The 19,968-nt window shown below is 49.1% G+C and overlaps 1 protein-coding gene across 2 annotated transcripts in view; it reads left to right on the top strand.

Moving 5' to 3' along the window:
- The window catches only part of LOC135808540 (uncharacterized), a 249,824-nt gene extending 234,390 nt beyond the window's left edge, over positions 1 to 15,434 (top strand). The window contains exons 9-10 of one of the 2 annotated variants that reach the window (XM_065321743.1): positions 107 to 214; positions 13,488 to 15,434. In XM_065321743.1, coding sequence (XP_065177815.1) covers positions 107 to 214; positions 13,488 to 13,585 — 206 coding nt within the window. In that variant the 3' untranslated portion in view covers positions 13,586 to 15,434. Of the gene's footprint in view, positions 1 to 106; positions 215 to 12,020; positions 12,707 to 13,487 lie in introns of those variants that run through there. The other variant, XM_065321744.1, reaches the window with a different exon arrangement.
- The last annotated feature ends 4,534 nt before the right edge of the window (positions 15,435 to 19,968 follow it).

Genomic DNA, 19,968 nt, shown 5'->3' with positions numbered 1-19,968 from the left:
GCTCATGCATTTTTGTCCTTCCTCTTATCCATGATTTCTTTTCTCTCCAAGCGCTTTTTCTTGAAAAACCTGAAAACCAGTTTGCTTCTTATATTGAAATGCACAGCTGCTTCATCTGCACCAACTGTGTCGTCAGGCATATTGGAACATAGCACCGCTACTTCCTACCAAAGCAGTTCAACAGAAAACAATGCACCATTGACCACATCACCAGGTAACAGTATTATAATTGCATGTCGGAGTTTCCGGTGAGATATAACTATGTCTAGCCCTCGCGATTTACGCGATTTCATGCTCGAACACAGCATTTTAAAAGTTCAATATTCTAATGAAGCTGTACTTGATGCAGCTCATCCAAGGCCCTTCAGGCCTTTTTTCATGCTCGAACAAGAAGTGCCTTGGATATTTTCCTCTCACCGTCTTAGACTCTTGGCGATGGAGAAGCTTTTAGAGTCTTTGCGTGACGATGATCAGGCGGCTCGCCGCCTTGCCCACGTGCCGGCCGATGCGGTCGAAACCCCCTGAGCCGTGGATGCGGGCGTGTGATGACACCCCAAGATGGGCCGGGTGCTTTGAGTGTTTTGCGTCCACGCGAGTCACGCCGTGACTTTGCCTTTGGGTCGTGTGATGTTTCTGGCGAAGCCAGGACACGAGTGGCTGGTGGCTCCAGCCCGGCACCTTGTCGGCACCATAGTGCGTCCTTAAATGTGACGAGCACTAACGGCCTAAACGGCCTGAACGGTCTCACGACCTGCTTGGCCTAAGTGCCTACGAGTCCGGCGGACACTGTTGCCAGTGCCTCCGAGTGTGAGTCTGACTGTTCTCAGTCAAAGACCGGCATACTCCGACTCAGATGAAGGTGAGCACTACTCTAAGTCTCTAGACTAGTCTAGTTCTAGTCAGACTCAGAGCTCAGATGCTAGTGCCGACTCGGAGTCCTCACATCAGGACAGTGTTACTTGCCACCACCTCGGGCGTAGCACGCGGGCCAAACGGTCCCAATCACATCCACCTCACATGTCTGCTGTATTGCTGCTACATATACATTGTTGCCACAGCGGCATCTTGATGTGATGGTCTGATGTTGTAACAGTGTACCCATTTGCTAGGCCAGCTTGGTGCGTTTCCGTGGAGTTTGCCGGGGCACCATATTTGTAACGGCGATTCTGTTTGCTGTTGCTGTGGCCGTGTTTGTCACATGATTGGTGCATTCCCGTTGAAGTTGCCCAGCCGGGCACCACGTTTGTCAGTTGTGCCTGTTTGAAGTTGCCAGGCCAGCTTGTATTGGTGCGTTCCCGTTGAGTTTGCCGGGGCACCATGTTTGAAACGGCGTTCCCGTCTGCTGTTGCCGGGGCCGTGTTTGTATTGGTGCATTCCCGTTGAAGTTGCCTAGCGGGGCACCACATTTGTCAGTTGTGCCGCTTTACAGTTGCCAGGCCAGCTTGCATTGGTGCGTTCCCGTTGAGTTTTCCGGGCACCATGTTTATAACGGCTTTCCCGTTCGCTGTTGCCGGGGCCGTGTTTGTATTGGTGCACTCACGCTGAAGTTGCCGAGCGGAGCACCACGTTTGTCAGCTGTGCCCGTTTGAAGCTACCAGGCCAGCTTGTATTAGTGCGCTCCCGTTGAGTTTACCGGGGCACCATATTTGTAACGGCGTTCCCGTTTGCTGATGCCGGGGCTGTGTTTGTTTTGGTGCATTCCCGCTGACGTTGCCCAGCGGAGCACCATGTTTGTCAATTGCGCCTGTTTGAAGTTGCCAGGCCAATCCTGTAACGCGCACCCGTGTGCAGTTGCCGGTGACATGTTTGTCAATTGTGCTTGTAGCCTACTGCCATGATGTGCGATTAATAAAATCGGTTGTGGCGACAAACGCGATTAGGCCGGCTGCAGGGACGCCGTAATGTCACACTCGCCCCAGCACCATTCAAACAATTCCCTTTGGCAGTTCACGGCACGAACTTCAACAAAGCCCCGTGAATGCGTACTGGGGGAAGGCTAGACAGCATGTCTCTAGACATCAATAGGCATCGTATGAAAAGCCAGTCAATAGCACTAAAGAGCGAAAGCCTTTGTCACGGTTCGGTTTTACTCGCGCACCGGGCCCGAGCTGCCAGCGCAAACAAATGCCGGGCGCGAGCTGGCAGCACGAACAAACACCGTACTCACACGAGACCGCTGGGCCAACGGATGGCCACAGCCATCAAAAACAGGAACAAACCCATCCACGGCTCTTTCTCTTGCTAGCTGTGCTGCTGCGTGCATCCAACTGTTTTGCAATTTCAGCTGTCTGCCGCGACTACAACCAAGGCCGCTGCCAACGCGCAGCCTGTCGCTACGGCCACCAGTGCAGCACATGCTTTGGCAGCCACCCCGCCAAGTCATGCCCAGGAAAGCCAGCCGCCGCCAGCCGCGACCAATAGCTCGCAGTTGCCCAGCTTGGAGACTCGGTCACCCCAGTCACTCACCGGTAACTCTACACTCACCCAGGCCAATAGCACTCACACACTCTGCCCAGCTGCTCACATCTCTCCTACACGCACCCTCGCTCACGAGCCAATCCATTTGCACACGCCTGTAACCCCCATTAACGTTTCTTACCTGCATGACGCTTTGTGTCAGCATCCTGATCCGGCTTTTGCCTCATTCGTAATACATTCTTTGTCTTACGGGTTCGATGTTGGGTTTGCTGGTCCCCGTACCTTCCGAGTCTCTCGTAATCTCAAATCAGCGATTGAGCACCCTGACATTGTCGATGCTGCCATCGGTCGTGAAATTGCCGCAGGTCGCATGGCCGGTCCCTACCAAGAGCCCCCCTTCACACTTACACAGGTCTCCGGTTTGGGTGTGGTTCCCAAGAAGTCACGGTCGGTGCAAAAATGGCGCTTGATTATGCATCTGTCAGCACCACAGGGCCACTCAGTGAACGATGGTATCCCTGTCGACAAATTCTCTGTACAGTACTGTTCGGTCGACGACGGCGTAAATCTCGCACGGTCCCTCGGCCGTGGCTGCCATCTGTGGAAGGTCGACCTCCAAGACGCATTTCGCATTTGTCCAGTACGGAAAGAGGACTGGGAACTATTATGCCTGTTCTGGCGCGGGCAATATTACGTGGACAAATGCCTACCCTTCGGCCTTCGCTCATCACCGTTGCTGTTTAACAAAGTCGCAGACGCCCTCCAGTGGGTCATGTCGCACAACTTCGACGTAGCCCCAGTCATCCACTACTTAGACGACTACCTTGGTGGAGCGACGGGCTCTATCGGCGCACAGCACCAGCTTGACCGTGCCCTGGTAGCCTGCCACGACTTAGGCTTCCCGGTCAATCCAAAAAAGGTGGAAGGCCCTAGTACAACCCTGACATTCCTCGGTGTCATGCTGGACACAGAGCGCTTCGAAATCCGCCTCCCATCCGACAAGTTAGAAGACCTTCTCATTGCCCTCAAGGCTTGGCAACATACCCGCCCTACCGCCCGCAAGTCTGAATTGTTGTCCCTGATAGGTCACCTCAGCTTTGCCTGCAAGGCGGTCCCTGCGGGCCGCATGTTTCTGCGCCGCCTCATTGATCTCAGCACGACGGTCCCGCATCCAAATGATTACATCAGAATCACAGAAGACGCCAAAGCAGACATCCAGTGGTGGCTTGACTTCCTCCCTGCCTGGAATGGCGTCGCCTTCTTCCTAGAACCCACGTGGTCAGCCGCCGCCGATATGGACCTCTACACGGACGCATCTAGAGCCATCGGCTATGGTGCTTTCTTCGCCGGCCGGTGGCTCCAACACCGGTGGCAGAGGCACCAATCCCAGAGATCCATCGCGTGGATGGAGCTCTTTGCCATCGTGGCCGCAGCATCCACATGGGCACCGCAGCTGCATCTGAAGCGCATCCGCTTCCACTGCGACAACCGTAGCGTATGCGACATCTGGCTCCGCTCACGCACAAAGTGCCCCGACTTAATGGCGCTGGTACGCACTTTGTTTGCCATTGCTGCCCGACACAACTTTCACGTCATAGTCTCCCACATCCCCGGCACTGACAATGCGATTGCTGACTCTCTGTCTCGGTTTCAGATGGCCCGATTTCGCCGACTGGCACCCACAGCAGAAGACACGCCATCTCCGGTGCCCGAGAGCACCTACTCCCTCTGATGTTGGAGGGTCAGGCCTACCAGTGGCTAGGCCTGTCAGCGTCCACACGTGCCACATACGCGACAGCCTGGAAACGACTGCACCAATTCTGCCAACTAGTCGGCACCAAGGTGATTACAGACACCATCATGCTGGCGTTTGTAGCCTACCTGGCGCGTCAACATGCCGCGTCAACCGTCCGCCTGTATGTGTCGGCGATCCGGGCAATTGCCAAAGAAAACGGCAAAGATCTCTCGTCGCGAAGAGTGGACCTCGCAGTTCAAGGAGTGGCACGTGCACAGGCCAACCGAACTAAAAACGCCAGTAAGCCAATCCTCCTGCCCCACATGGCAGCTATGCGCAGGGCCCTGATACGGTCTAACCTCAACGCGACCGACCGAGCCATGGTATGGGCAGCTATTTGCCTGGGCTTCTTTGGGTGTCTCCGGGCAAGTGAGTACACTTCCACAACCGCCACGACCATGTCAGACGGTGGCCTCCGAACAGAAGACCTCTCCATCACGCCGCAGGCAATACAGGTCACAATCAAGAAGTCCAAGACCGACCAACTCGGCAAGGGTCACTCCGTCCGGCTCACAACCACCAACTCAACGGTTTGCCCGGTCAAAGCCATGCATACCTATCTATCAAGACGCCCCAACCTGCCCAATAGACCACTGTTCGTTGACAGCTGTGGCAAGTTCCTAACTGCACAAAGACTCACACGTCTAATCCGTCAGCTCCTGAGCAGCGCAGGGTACCCACCTATCCAGTATTCACTGCACGGCCTCAGAGCCGGAGCCGCAACCACAGGAGCAATGAGCGGCTTCACCGAATCCGAGATCATGAAACTCGGCAGATGGCGAAGTGCCTGCTACAAGAACTATGTTCGCTGTGGAAAGTAACTGTTCGCCGTCCGCAGGCGCGCAAGCGCGCACAGCCACACCCACATACACGCACCCGCAGACACATACACACGCACGCACACACCCCCACGCATGCACACACACATGCATGCACGCGTACACGCACCCACAGTCTGACACCGCACAAGCATGCATGCAGGTACACACGCTGCGCACACGCTGGTACGCCCATTCGCGGACGTATGCACTCACGTTCTAGCACTGACTGTGCACGCACGCCTCTGATACTTATGATAAGTTATCTGCACCACTCTGTTGCTGTGCTATAGCTCCCACCTATGGCATCATGCCACCCATTGCTTTTGCCGACTACATGCGATTCAAACCCTTCTCGGTGTCACTAAGGGAAAACAAACATACGAATGGCACGCATTTGAACTACGTACATGTAGCTGAAGCGCTTGAATACCACACTAAGGTCATTCGGCTGACCAACGCGGAATTTGGGGGCATTCGGCGGCTTGGTCTGATTCCTAGCTTGTTGGTAACCGGCTTGAGGTTTCCAATGTTGCTATGACAACGTGCAGTCATGCGCAGGGCCACCCAACATGCGTTGGGGGCCCAGGAAAGACAGAAACGCGTTGCTAGGCAACAGCAAAAGCGCTCAGCGAGTATCACGCTACTCATGCAGCGCGCACGTTGGCTTAGGGTATCACGCTACCCTTGCGCTGCGGGGTACCACATTGCCCCTCGCTGGAATCAGACCCGCGCCCCGGATACCTTGCGCTGGCCTCCTGACGGCCAAACTCAACCAACTTGCGCGCTGTGACTGGGGTTGTGCATGCCTTAGCAACATAATGTGGCCCAGGTCGGCAGACTTTCAATTAGCCAAGCGAGCTACTCAGGCCAGGGCGCATGATCACTATTCGCAGCACTTATCGTCCATGCAGCAGTCGGGTTAACAGGCCGCCGGAGCTGGTCAGGTTATTACCGGACCAACTTTTCAGCCACGAACACGTGTTTCCTGCTGTGGAGGGCAGGTGTACCCGTCATACCCTACACAAAGTATAACGGCCATGATACTACCGGACCACTCAAACGCTGCATCCGGCGGTCCTGAGTAAGGCGATAATAATTACGAGCCATGCATTGGTTTGTTTTGCCAATGGCTCTTTGTGGTACACGGCAATTTGCTATCATTCGTGACATTTCACAGAGTGACGAATGTGAGAAGACAAAACAAAAAGAAAAGAAATAATTTTAATAATGGCAAACCCCGGCCCCCACAATTATCAACCTCCGAGCGCTGAACAACTATCTGTAGTATCACCACTTCGCGCTGGAGTCATTGAAGACAGTGCCGGATCACCTGCAGCTGGGGGATGTGCTGATCGGGATAGACTTAAGAGATGCTTATTTCTCCAGTCCAGCGGCTCGATCGTCAGTTTCTCCAGTTTTCAGTGGTCTCAACAGATTTCCCAGTTTAACTGTCTACCGTTTGGCTTGCGCAGTGGTCCCAGAGGCCAGAGTCTTCACCAAGACTAGCTCTGCACCCTGTGGTGAAGATGGTACGTTCGCTCGGCCTACACCTGGTGATTTACCTCGCCGACATTTATCATGGCACGGACAACGTCCGACCTGTTTCTCCCTGTTGCTACCATTCTTCATCTGCTGATTGGTCTTGGGTTCGACATCAACTGGATGCAGTCGTATCTGATTCCCACCAGGCAGATACAATACCTGGGTATTCAGGTCAACTCCGTCACCATGGAGTTCTCATTGCCAGACTCGAAAGCATCCATGCTTCAACAACAATGTGCGCGTCTGCTGGCTGCTCACACCGTATGTCTTCGGGGTATTGCGTCAATTGTGGGCATGATGGTGTCCACCATGGTTGCCGTGGTTCCTGCATCACTTAACTATCGTCGCTTGCAGTGTTTGAAGACCACGTTCCTACGGCAGGGTCCCTTTTACACTTACCGGCTTACTCTCAGTCATGAGTGCCATACCGAGATTCATTAGTGGATTCGGCATCTCCAGCTGTGGAGTGGGCGACCTGTACGCCTTTCCGAACCGGGCCTCACCATCCAGTCCGATGCATCCCATGCAGGTCATTCGGGGTGGGGCCCGGTGCATATTGTGCCAATGTCACCACAGGCGGCTGATGGACATCTGCCGAGAAGCAGCTTCACATGAATGTCCCGGAACCGCTCACAGCCCAGTATGCTGTCCAGTCGCTAGCACCTTCTCTATACCAGGGCAGTATTCTCCTGCAGCTCGACTACCGTGTGGCTGTTCCCTGTTTGCCCCGCACTGGCAGCCGTTCATCACCGACAGACAGGATAGCTGCCACGCTGTGGGAGTGGTGTCAGTCTGCTCAGAGATATCACTTTGATTCCCAATATCTACCTGGTGCAGTGAATACAGTTGCCGATTATCACTCTCGCCATCACACGGATACCAGCGCCTGGATGCTCAACCGGTCAGTTTTCCAGGTTCACCAGATCATGTGACCGAGTGCCTGCGACCTGTTTGCATCTCGCACTAAATTTCGACTGCACATGTACGTCAGTTGGCGCCCATATGCACACAGCCCGCATGCCTTCCGTCTCGACTGGTTCTGCCTGCAAGTCTATGCCTTCCCTCCAATCTATCTGATTGGCAAATGCCCGGCCAGGGTTGTTCTACAGGAAATCCCATCCATAGTCATGGTCACTCCGCTTTGGCCCGGCCAGGCTTGGTTTCCAGCTCTCTTGGCACTAGTGGTGGACATTCCGCGCGTGCTGTCAGCCTCTCCGGTCTTGTTTGCTGGACCAGATCACAAAGTTCACCCGTCAGTACAGTCAGCTCACTTCACCCAGGTCGCATGGAAACTCTCCGGGCTAGCAACAGCCGCAGCGGAGTTTCGGGCGACACTGCCACCCTACTCTTGGCGTCATGGCGTTCCCTCACCGACCGTGTGTATCAGTCGGCATGGAACACATGGTGTGATTGGTGTGCTACACGGCAAATTGATTCCCTGGGTGTTCTCTCCGAGGTCCTCGATTTTCTGACCTCCCAGTTCCGTCTGGCTCGACTGTATCATACGCTAGGGTTGTACCGGTCAGTCATGTCAATGACGCTTCCTCCCATCGATGGCGTTGTGGTTCCGCATCCTCTGGTGTCTCATATGCTCCCCGGTGCATATCAATCCCGTCCTTCTCAGCCGTGCTATGGCAGCATGTGGAATGTACAGGCAGTCCTGGATTGGTTCCGGAACATGTCCTTCATACATGAGTCTCTCAAAGAACTGACTCTCAGGTTGACTATGCTGCTGGCTCTGACGGGTGCCCGGCGTTGCTCTGAGCTGCAGAAGCTCGATGTTCGTTTTATGGACATTATTGTCAACGCTGCTTCATTTGGGATCCCCACTTTTACCCAGAATCAGCGCGTCGGTGATCCAGCCAAGTAGTTTGTCTTCCCTGCTTGCCCTCAGCACCCTCCGTTGTGTGTGGATGCTCGAAGGCAGTATTCTGCTTGCACAGAGAGCGAGTTTCCCGCCCGCTGCCGCCGCGTCTGCCAACCCTCTGCTGCTGTCGCTCCGACGTCCTCACAAGCCGGTCTCCCCGAGCACCGTTGCCGCTGAGGTGGCTCCTCACTTCCATGTCGGATGCTGGTGTGGACACCATCGTTTTTTCTGATGGCACCACCTTCGGTGCGACTGTCCTTGGCTGACAGTCTGTTATTCCGCCGCTCATGATTGCGGCCGATAGGGTCCACGGCTTCAGTCCGCCGTGTTCTTTTCTCCTACACATTTGGGGTTTTCTCCGACCTTTTCCTTTCCAAAGGTCCTGTATATACCTGGTGCACCAGTTTTCCCAGGTGTTCCCACTCTGGAGTTTGCATTGTCCGTTAATTCTGCATAGTTGACAATGCTACGTTGCATTCCATTTTGGTATGATCTACTCCACTCGCCGTTCCGTGCGTAAGTTTTATGATAATTCCATCTGTACTCAGTGATGGTCATTCGGTGGTCTGTGCCTGGCATAGTGTGGGCTGATTATGCTTGTTTATCATGCCACGCACCTTACTAGAACTTTCACTAAGTCCTTGTGTGGACAGTGTGATAGTTTCTTGTTTCCGCTCAGGGTGCGGAACCGACTTTAAACAAGACATAGTTATATCTCACCGGAAACTCCGACATGCAATTTCCCATTTCACAAGCAATGGAAAATTGTGTAGTGAAGTGGGAATTGTATAAGGAGTTGGAGGTGAGATATAACTATGTCCCACCCACCCACCCTGTTTGGGTTTGTTCTCCATGAAAATAGGCCTGAAGGGCCTTGGATGAGCTGCATCAAGTACAGCTTCATTAGAATATTGAACTTTAAAAAAATGCTGTGTTCGAGCATGAAATCGCGTAAATCGCGAGGGCTAGACATAGTTATATCTCACCTCCAACTCCTTGTACAATTCCCACTTCACTACACAATTTTCCATTGCTTGTGAAATGGGAAATTTGTATGCATTATATGCATGTACATGCACATACAGAACTAAGGGCAAACATTGAAAAAACTAACGTTGAGCAATCAAGTAGTGCTACCAACGACACATAAGGGTTGCTAAGAAAATTAATGTGATGAAGTAAGAAGGCTAGCAAACAACGTTGCACTCTAACATGCCAAAGTGTAGAAGAAAACATGATGTTGACGCTTACAAGTATAACCGTAATGCAACAATGTGTTCTTTCTGTTTGCGCAAATCAGGTTTCTGCATACAAATTTGAGCAGCTTCAAGGACTTCAACTGGATAATAATACTGTATTATCTCTAGTACAATCCCAGTCTCTATGATAAGCGCAATCCAAGAGGGCTTCGAAGATATACAAGCGCAGTCTCCAATATAAGCGCGGGGCTTATAGTGGAGAACTGTATGGATCCTGTCCATGCATGTTTGACATCACAAAGTGTCACACACCCACATCTTGTGGCACAAGTCTGTGAACCCTGAGGTAAAAAGAACAGACTCAGTGTACCAGAAAGTACAAAACTGCATTCCCAATACCTGGTGGGAAGCTTTGCGCTACTGATGTAATAGAAAATGATGACCAATGTACATGTTACAGATGGTTTAAAATTATAAGCCCAGTCTCTAGTAGAAGCATCGTCTCTAATATAAGCCCAGGGTCCGGACTGGTCAAAATAAAAATAAAATAATGTTAATAGGTACCTACATTTCGAACAAGTTGCATGTTGCGTGGTGATGTCTGCGGGCTTGGTTCTATTCATAGCTTCATAGCTATTCATAACTTTATTAAATCAGAGATAAAACAAGGGTGAGCCGCAACATGCGGCCTTGTACAGATTCTTTTCGGCTCCATCAACCACCACACCACAACTATGCCCTCGATCCGACCTCTACACATTGCCACAGCACACCATCAGCAAGCGACACATCCGTTGGTACTTGGTTCCTTCATACAGCTGTTTCGAGTACTTCGAGTATAAAACTCTAAGTTCAAATTTTTAAAGTCAACCCTGCCCAAAACTACATAAGCCCCATGTTGGATTTGGAAGCTTGTAGACAACTAGAATAGTATTCCTTTTTTCTTCCTTCAAAACAAAGCCTAAACAATTTAGGCATGCACCCATGTAATCACCACATCACAACTGCGCGCTCCAGCGGACCTTGACATAATGCCACAGCAAACCATCAGCAAAACTACACTTCTTTTGCTACTCAGTTCCTTAAAACAGCTGTTACGATCATCAAGCCAATATTATGATCTCGTCAGTGAAAGCCCTATTTGATTATGTGGCCAGTTTTCTGTGACTGTACGGTACGGGACATGTACAGGATAGCATGCCAGGTATGGCACATCACGTGATGACGGCCCTACCACACACACAGACATACGAAATACAGCGGTCTGGACCCTGGCTAGCGCCAGATGCTACTAAAGTAACGTCTTTGCCGTAGTAAACAAGCGTTTCGGAGACAGCAGATTTAATGTAGCAACAAGGACGACTAAATGCACTGTATGCATTTCCTAAATGTCGACATGTGTGAGTAAAATGTGAAGCGCTGATTGCAAGGCACACAACGATAAGGAAAGAGAGGATTTTTCAGACCTGTTTCTTGTTACATCATCAGTGAATCTACGTAACGGTATGGAATGGGAACCACTTGAAACAAGTCTTATAGGGACAAATAAAAGTGAAAGAAGGGGATTTTTCTCCTTCTTTCACTTTAAATTCACTTTAAGCAAGCTGAGCTACCAGCCATGCTGCAAAGGAGGCACCACAGACATTAAAATATAGCTCGTTGCTCTACAATAATTACGGCTTGAATTTTTCAGAGGTCCTTGATGCTGTAGTGCCCCAGGCTGACCAACTACTGGAAGCATGATAATGAATGGCTAGTTGGAACAATCCATATTATAGAAAGTAAAAAGGACAAAGGAATTACAAGTTACGCTATAATGTCCACTAACACCACCAGTTACTAAACAAATGCATAATATGGTACCGTAATCTCGCGCATATAAGACCCTGGTCTTATAATCGAAAAGTCGCTGTTTTCTGTGCTTTCACAAGTGCATTTTCGTTCGATTATAAGACCATGGTCTTATTTGCGAGAGACAAACATCGCAACGACATGAACATGTGCATGTACGCATTATTCTGGGTTAATGCCAGTACAATGGAACCATGGATGAACTTCGTGTGGTTATGGTAATTTCATTCCCTTATAAGTGCATGTTCTTATAAGCGAGAGTGCTCTTATATTCGAAAATAAGAACATGTCCTTAAATGCGCGAGATTACGGTACATGCTCTAACAGTGCTGCGTGGACCCAGGTGTCATGTCAGTATGAGGCAGGTGAAAGGTACCAGATTCTATCACCATACTAGGCAGTGTGCATGCTTCACAGCCAGGTATGGTTGAGACTCCACAGATACTGGGGGGGGGGGGGGGGGGGGGGGGCGCTTGAATTTTCGATTTTTTCCTGACCCGAACTTTTGTGTGCGTTCTGCCTTTTAGTCCAATCAAATGAACAACCAACAACAACAGACCAAACTGCAATCATCATATACATAGTGGCTGGATTAGCAGGTGCCATCATCATGACTTTTTTAGCATTTTTTATCATTGTGAAAATGGTACGGTCCAGGTCACATCGCAAGGGGACAATTTCAGTCGCTAGCACTGTACCAGGTGTAGAATGTCAGTCAACTACTCTTATGCAAACCCAGAATCCTGCTTTTGTTAAGTCTACCACGAATCCTGCCTATGGTGTTTCAACAACTGGCACATCAGTTCCATCAAACCAGGCTGCTAGAAGTACTGGTGGCAACACTACAAGTACAAATAATGAACTTGATTTGCCTCTTTATGTGGAATTTCAGTGATTATTTGAATACTTTGTCATTATATTGCATTGACCCGCATTGCGATTCACATTGTAATTACCTAAAGCAGACAATTCTCCCCAATATTCATTAGGGCATGCTCTATAATTGTTTGCCACACTCATCTTTGCTTAGACCAAGGTACTACCATACTCATACTCTCTATATCTCTCTCTTTCTTTCTTTCTCTCCCCCTCCTTCTCGCCATACAGTATCAGCAAATCTTGATTTTTAACACGTTTAACGTCATGTTGTACAATTTGTCGGCTTTCATCCGAAGTGCATTTACAACAGCGGTAAATAATTGATAGCCTTCAATCCTCTTCGATCTTCACAATTTTAAAAAAATTATAATTTTCCGCAGTGGAAAGGACGAGAGACTAATTGGTACAGTAAAACCTGGTGTAAGCGACCACCTGCTCTTAACGACCGTTTTTCCATGCACGGACAGTTCTACACAGACACTGTCGGACCTGGTTCTAAAGACCACCTGGCTTTAACGACCGCTTTTGCTTGCACTGTGGGGTGGTCGCTTGAACCAGGTTTTACTGTACATGTCATGACTACCCGTCCACCAATGTAACCACTTTTATCAGATCATAATTGATAGGTTAGTGCATGGCAGGGAGGGCCGCATGACTCGTTAGCACCCTTCATGTTGGCCCTCGGACCGTATCTCCAAAGCGCAAACCAGCAACCTTCCAACTTGGATACACCTGCAGGGGTACATCTGCAGGGATATATTTTGCTTTGAGATGTGGAATAACGAGAGAGGTTGAAAGCTCAGGCCCTTACATTATGCTTTTTTTTCCTAGCCACATGCATGTTATCAAAACTGATCGGTTACAACATTATGTTGCAAAAACGTTTCCATCAATTCGAATAACATGCATGATGAGCTAAGGCAAAAGCATAGCGTAGGGCCCTGAGCTTTCAAGCTCTCTCGTTTCATTTTTTCTATTTTTCTTTTTTTAACGCATAACCTGGGTTCGAACCCGCACTACCGCTCTACGCTGCATGCATTCCCTCAATAGACTTTGCATACATACACATTCTACCAAGTAAGTTGTGTCACTTTGTGATCCTGGCATTCCTGCAGTTCAACGCCCTTTTTCCACATGTGGCCAGCAGTCTTTGCCGGCATGGAACATGTACGGGATATCATCCGGATATGTCCAGCCATGGTGCCTCACATGATGACGGCCCTACGCCTACGGACCATACACGAAACAAGTTCAAGCATGTTAATAAAGACCACGTTTTTTCTCCTGCCGACTGGATGCCTGTTCGGGGGTCTCATGCTGTCGGCACATCTTGTCACAAAGTTGGCGAATCTCCAGATGGGATATTTGTTTCTCGGGAGGCAGCGGGACCTCTTCTTCCCATCTTTTTCGGCACTCCTGCCGACGCCGTCTCCTCAGAGCATCAACACTGTCACCCTAGCTGTTATTTTGCTCTTCCTCATAGTCCTCTGGCAATGATCTCGTCATTCTGTTTATACAACAAACGCGCTTACTAAAACATTGCAATCAAGCAGCACACCCCTTGGACATTTGATCCAACGTTTCTTGCTGTCGGCGTAGCCTTTCGCGAGCACGACGACTCCCGAGGCGGCGGGACCATCTTCTCCCACATTCTACTCTCTGTGTAGCCACTCCTGCCCACACCGTCTGCTCAGAGCTTCAATCCTGTCACCCCTGCCACCCCTGGTATTTTGCTCTTCCTCATAGTCCTCTGTTAATAATCTCAGAATTCTTTTCTTACAACAACCGCGCCCATTAACCCTTTATGTACCAGCCATCTAATTGTTAGGTACCACCTCCCGTACATGTCTAGCTGGCCTGCATGCCCTTGCGTACGCACCTTTTGTCTCCTTTTGCTCCGTTGGCCTGGGTAGCTACTTGCGCGCCCATATTTGCCATAGCTACCCAGGCCCTTTATCTTGCAGTTTAGACTTGATCTCACTCTCTCTTTCCTCACTCTTCAATGTAGTCGTTTCGTTCGTCTTGGTCTCTTGTCTCGTCGTCTACTAGTATAATAAATGTCGTTCCCACTAACTTGTTCCCGTTGTAATGTCTGGATACGTTGTCAGTCGTCCTGTTTCGAACTCAACATTGGCGCCCGATTATTGATCGACCCACGACCCTGAGATCATCCCATGCCCAGCCGTCACAACCACCATTCGTCTCGTCTATGTCAACCTCGTCTCGTCCATGTCAGTCTCGTCTCTCCTACGCCAACCTCGTCTCGTCTCTATCAACCTCGTCTCTCCTACGCCAACCTTACCTCGTCTATTCTCGTTCAAGCCATGCAGGTCAGCTACCTTTCTCTCTTTCTTTTTTTTTGTATGCTTCTTCGTCAAATTTATTTTCGTGATTTTTTTTGTAGTGTGTGCGCGCGCGTGTGTTCGTAAAACATAACCAAGTTAGGGGTCCGATCATGGTGAGCCACGCTCTAATTTTTGGATGTTTAGCAAAAGTGTAACTAGGCTGTATTAGCCGTGCAAAATACTAGTAATTCACGTTCCTCGTCAAACTCCAATAGTTATTACACACAATAAGTAGTACAGGAATGATGTGTACGAGTGCATTTTTAGTACACACTTTCGTGAGATCCATGCGCGCGTGCAGTATGTGTGTGTGTGTGTGTGTGTTTTCTCCTCCAGTTCATTTTTTTTTAAATCTTTTCCTCTCTTTTTTTTTTCTCTCCGCGAGGACGCGGGATTTTTTCATGGAGGGGTGGTATGTTAGGTATCACCTCCCGTACATTTCTAGCTGGCCTGCATGCCCTTGCGTACGCACCTTTTGTCTCCTTTTGCTCCGTTGGCCTGGGTAGCTACTTGCGCGCCCATATTTGCCATAGCTACCCAGGCCCTTTATCTTGCCGTTTAGACTTGATCTCACTCTCTCTTTCCTCACTCTTCAATGTAGTCGTTTCGTTCGTCTTGGTCTCTTGTCTCGTCGTCTACTAGTATAATAAATGTCGTTCCCACTAACTTGTTCCCGTTGTAATGTCTGGATACGTTGTCAGTCGTCCTGTTTCGAACTCAACATAATGTATGTTATTTTAAAACACTGCAATCTACCCTATCCTTACATTCCTGGCCCATTTGCAGCACACCATTAAACATTCGAACAATAATGCGACACCGTAAAGGTGTTTTAAAATCAAACCGCGAAAAATACAATACTACGATCTAAACCATACCGGTAATTTTTCGACGCACAATGGAACAAAGTCTTTTAGACAAATCCACAAAAATCAACAGTTTTAGTTAGCTAGCTACTTACACCGTCTAATTTTTTTAATGAAACCGCGACAAATACAATATTACGACCTAAATCATACCGCTAATTATTCGACGCACAATGCGACAAAGTCGTTTTAACAAATACACAATAATCAACAGTTTTAGTTAGCTAGCCACTTACCGGTATATCCTTTACCGAAATTGCATTCTTGAATGCAATATTCTTCCTACATTTTCTTCTACTCCGCTCCATCAGCAGCCAAAGGTAGGAGATAAGCACCCACTGGGCTAAGAAACGCACTACATACTCATTGTAGGCTATTCAGACAACGTTTCAATATGCGTCACGTTTTGGAACACGACATACTGGCAGACGTCGCTTTCATGCAGGTGCATTCTCTCAGGCACGCAAACGCTGCTCGTACAGCTGTACGTACAGCTTCTTTTGGACACAAAGTGCTCGGAACGACAGAACGAAACTTGGTACAGGGGTGTGGATACGTCGTCTACGTTTTCGTATCAGGGGTACGATTTTCCAGCCGTGTTCCATGTTGTCATGGCTATCCGTACGCCACGTTTTGGGCGTAGTGTGAATGGCCCATTACTCATTTTCAAACGTTTTCAAATCGTTTTCGTTCTCGTGTAGACGGTGAAAACATTGAACACGATTGGAAACGGAGCGCGGTCATGGAAACCATTCCGCGCGGGACTATATTTTCGCAGGATATATCCAACCTTTGCGCCCGCCAGCACGTGCCAACTCTTGCTAACGTGTTACTTTCCACCCTTGCGCCAAGCCAGCACATGCTAACTCCAGCCTGATTGCCCGTTTTCCGTTTTCGAAAACGACGTCTGCCAGTACGTCGTATTCCAAAACGTGATGCATATTGCATAAAATCGGGATGAGCATCCATGATTGAGTCACCAAGAGAAAGGATTTCGTATCCAGAGTTTCCAGTTTTTCAGTAAAATTCGGCGACAGAGTCAGCAATGAAAATGATTGTAACATCGTAGAAATGTACTCGCCCAATGTGTCAAGCGGTGAAAAAATCACGCTGCGAAACTGCACAGTCGTGAATTGTCACTCGATGAAATGACCACCTCGAAATGCCTCGCGACGAAATGTCACTCGGCTAACTGACCGGATACCTTCTGGCCTAACTCCGCGAGGCAAACCAGAGCTAGTGAAGGATGGATATGCCAACGTGCAAGACAAGAGAGAAAGAGACGAGACTATTTATTGGAGATGCGAAAAGAAAGACGACCTGTCCTGCAAAGGGCGCATGAAGACAGAGAGCAACAAGATAACAGGGTACAGTGGCAGCCACAACCACGCGCCTGACCTTACCTGGCTTCAAGTAGTCAAAGCCCTGACAGATTTAAAGACAAAGCCGCTACGAGTCAGGACTGTTCCCACCAGATTGCCGCCGAGGTTACTGGAGAAGTGGCCATGGAAGCTGTGGTGAACTTACCATCTTCCGTGGCTCTGAAGCGAACAGTGCGGAGAGCCCGGAATAGGGTCCAGCGGGTAATGCTCCGAAAATGTTCGTATGATGCTAATCATAATGCTCCAAAAACTACCTCATAATGCGTATTATAATGCTTCAACAAGGGGCATAATGCTCTTGGTTTGGGTCAGAAAAGAAGAAAGGCTGCACATTATTCAATCTGCCGCTGAATCCGGCGCAATATTTTCCACAAGCTCCACCACCTAGTAGCACTATAAGACAATATATTCGCCGGCGACTGCTCTCCATTGCAGCTCAGTTTGACGCAGGGCTATGGCTGAATAGTGTTTATCATATACCATCCCGGAATTATCAAAGTAGTGACAGGTGTAAACTGTGTTAAGGATCATTGGGAGTTTATCATGGCAACTGGTAGTCCTGCCTGCAGACAAGCAGTCACTGCATTGGTTCTGTGAATAATTTTTCATCTGAAACAGCATATACATGTATTAGGCTGATCTTGGATCCAGATCCCTTCCATTTGCGGCGAGCGTGAAACAAATGTGGCCAGATTATTTTGCTGCTCTACTTCCTTTACTTTTATAATCTTCTTCTCCTTGTGGTGTTGCATAGACAACTGGGTGACAACATTGACAAGAATACTCTTCTTTTGTTGATAGCACTAAGACTTGACTCAGTTACTGCTGTGTTGGGAGTACAGCTTTCCACACCTAACTGTACGTGTTTCATCAGGAAACTCAGGCACACGCAGCTGCAGAGTGCTCATGACGACTTGGTGCTGAATCCATGAGTAATTCTAGTTCTTTTCGAGCCAGTTCTGCTGAACTCCGCAAAAGCAGTTCGTCGGAACAACATGCATCGCTTTCTGCTTGTAGCTGCTCTTTCAGCCTGGTCAAAGGATCGGTGTCTACTTCAGTATGGTTACTAGCCTAGTGACGCTATCTTCAGAGCCTGAGTTACAACCAGAAACTTCTCTTCGGGTTTTCGATATTCAATTCGCCTCCAGGACTCTCTATGTTTTCGACAAAACAGTTTCCTCCTTGCTAATCCATTGTTGCGAATTTTTGCAACAGCTTTGGTTGGGCGCACGTAGATCATAGTAGATAGTGTGACTGACTGTCAACACAAAGGGATTCACGATCCAGTAACCTGGTAACACGAGGAGAGTTGAACCTGCCTCATGAATGTAGCCGATTGTTGCTAAAAAGCTGGGATTTCCCGATATTATCCACTATAAGTCCAAATGCCGCTCAAATCTTACAAAATGCTCGTTTTTTTCCATTTTAATGCTCAACAATGCTCTGATGCTCGGATAGTCCCATAATACTGCCGAATATAATGCTGGCATTATCCACTGGACCCTAACGACGGGACGTGGATCATGTCGCGAATATACAGGGTAAAGAGCAGTGGGCCGAGAACGGAGCCCTGTGGCACGACTCAACTGCACTGTGTGTAGCTTGACATACTTCCGCCAACAACTACACGCTGGTACCGGTCGCTGAGGTAACCATGGTAACTGCATGGAGCAAGCCAGGAATTCGCAGTGCCTGTCACACCCATGTTGTTGGAGAGCTCTTAGCTTCCAGCAGCAATTTGTGCTTGACAGAGTCGAACGCTTTGGACATGTCGACAAATGCTACGCCTGTTTCTTTCCGCTCATACTTGGCTAGCGGTTTACCGCCAGGTCCATCATGAAGGACCTGGCAGGGCACGACATCCCTTTGAAGAATGCCAGCGACCTAGAAGGAGCACGAGCATTTGCTGCAGACAAGTTGAAATGGAGATCAGACATTGTTTATGGATGAGTTTTTGTTGACTGGAGACAGAAGCGGACTTGGCTTAATTCAGTGTATTCTCATGCATTGTTCTTTGGCCTTTGTACGTGTGCTGTGGTATTATTATTATTATTATTATTATTATTATTCAAATAATCTACGTGGAGATAAAAGTTTAATAATAGCAATGAAAAGTATGAATGCCGCAGACATCACCACGCAACATGACAATTTGTTCAAGGTTTGGTTTTGTGTGTTTCCAAAATCGATTTTCACGTTGCGATCATCAGTGGAAATACGCAACTAAAGAGATCAAGGGAAAAACAAAGGTTAAAAATCCAAAGAAGTGTGACACATGACGGGTAACTTGTGGTAAGTATTACAAAAAGTGAGAACTAAAATAAAGAGTAAGGATGAGCTAGGTTTTCTGAAATCTGTGTTTCTCAAAAATGGTTACCCGGAGGAACTGCTAAACAAGCTACTAAAATCAGCATCAAAACCAAAGGTCGTCATCATTGGTCCAAGTCGTTGCCCAGTCTACCTTTCCTTACCTTGGAAAGGAGAGGCATCACAGACATTGTGCCGCACAATCAAAACGCTAGTTACACAAACATACTTTGCGGCGCACTTCATCCCTGTGTTCACTACGATACGTGCGTTCACGGTGAGGAAGGATGTCCTACCATCCCACCTATTGAGCCACTTGGTCTACCAATTTGAGTGCCGGAATTGTGATAGCCGGTACGTTGGTAGGACCCTTCAACACCTGAGCGCACGTATCAAGCAGCATGTACCACTTCACATGCTGCAGGACGCAGCAAAAGCGAAGCGCCCGAAGCGGGGAAGACCACGCAAGAACCCGCTCCCTCTACCACCGACACAACCAGAGCAAGTCGAACACACGGTGCAGAGGAAGAGTGGTGGATCACTAAGCCAACCGAATGTGCCTTCTCCACCGTTGCCCTTGCCGCCGCCGGAGCCACCACCAGTGCCGTTGGTGGCTGGGGTTGGGGAGGAGTTGGCAACAACAACAGTACCGCCAATCACAGAAATTGAGCCCATTTCTTTGACACAGTATCCGGC

Source organism: Sycon ciliatum, chromosome 2, assembly GCF_964019385.1.
Source record: "Sycon ciliatum chromosome 2, ocSycCili1.1, whole genome shotgun sequence".
NCBI lineage: Eukaryota > Metazoa > Porifera > Calcarea > Leucosolenida > Sycettidae > Sycon > Sycon ciliatum.
The sequence above is the reverse complement of the archived record's forward strand: the minus strand, read 5'-3'. Positions and strand labels throughout refer to the sequence as shown.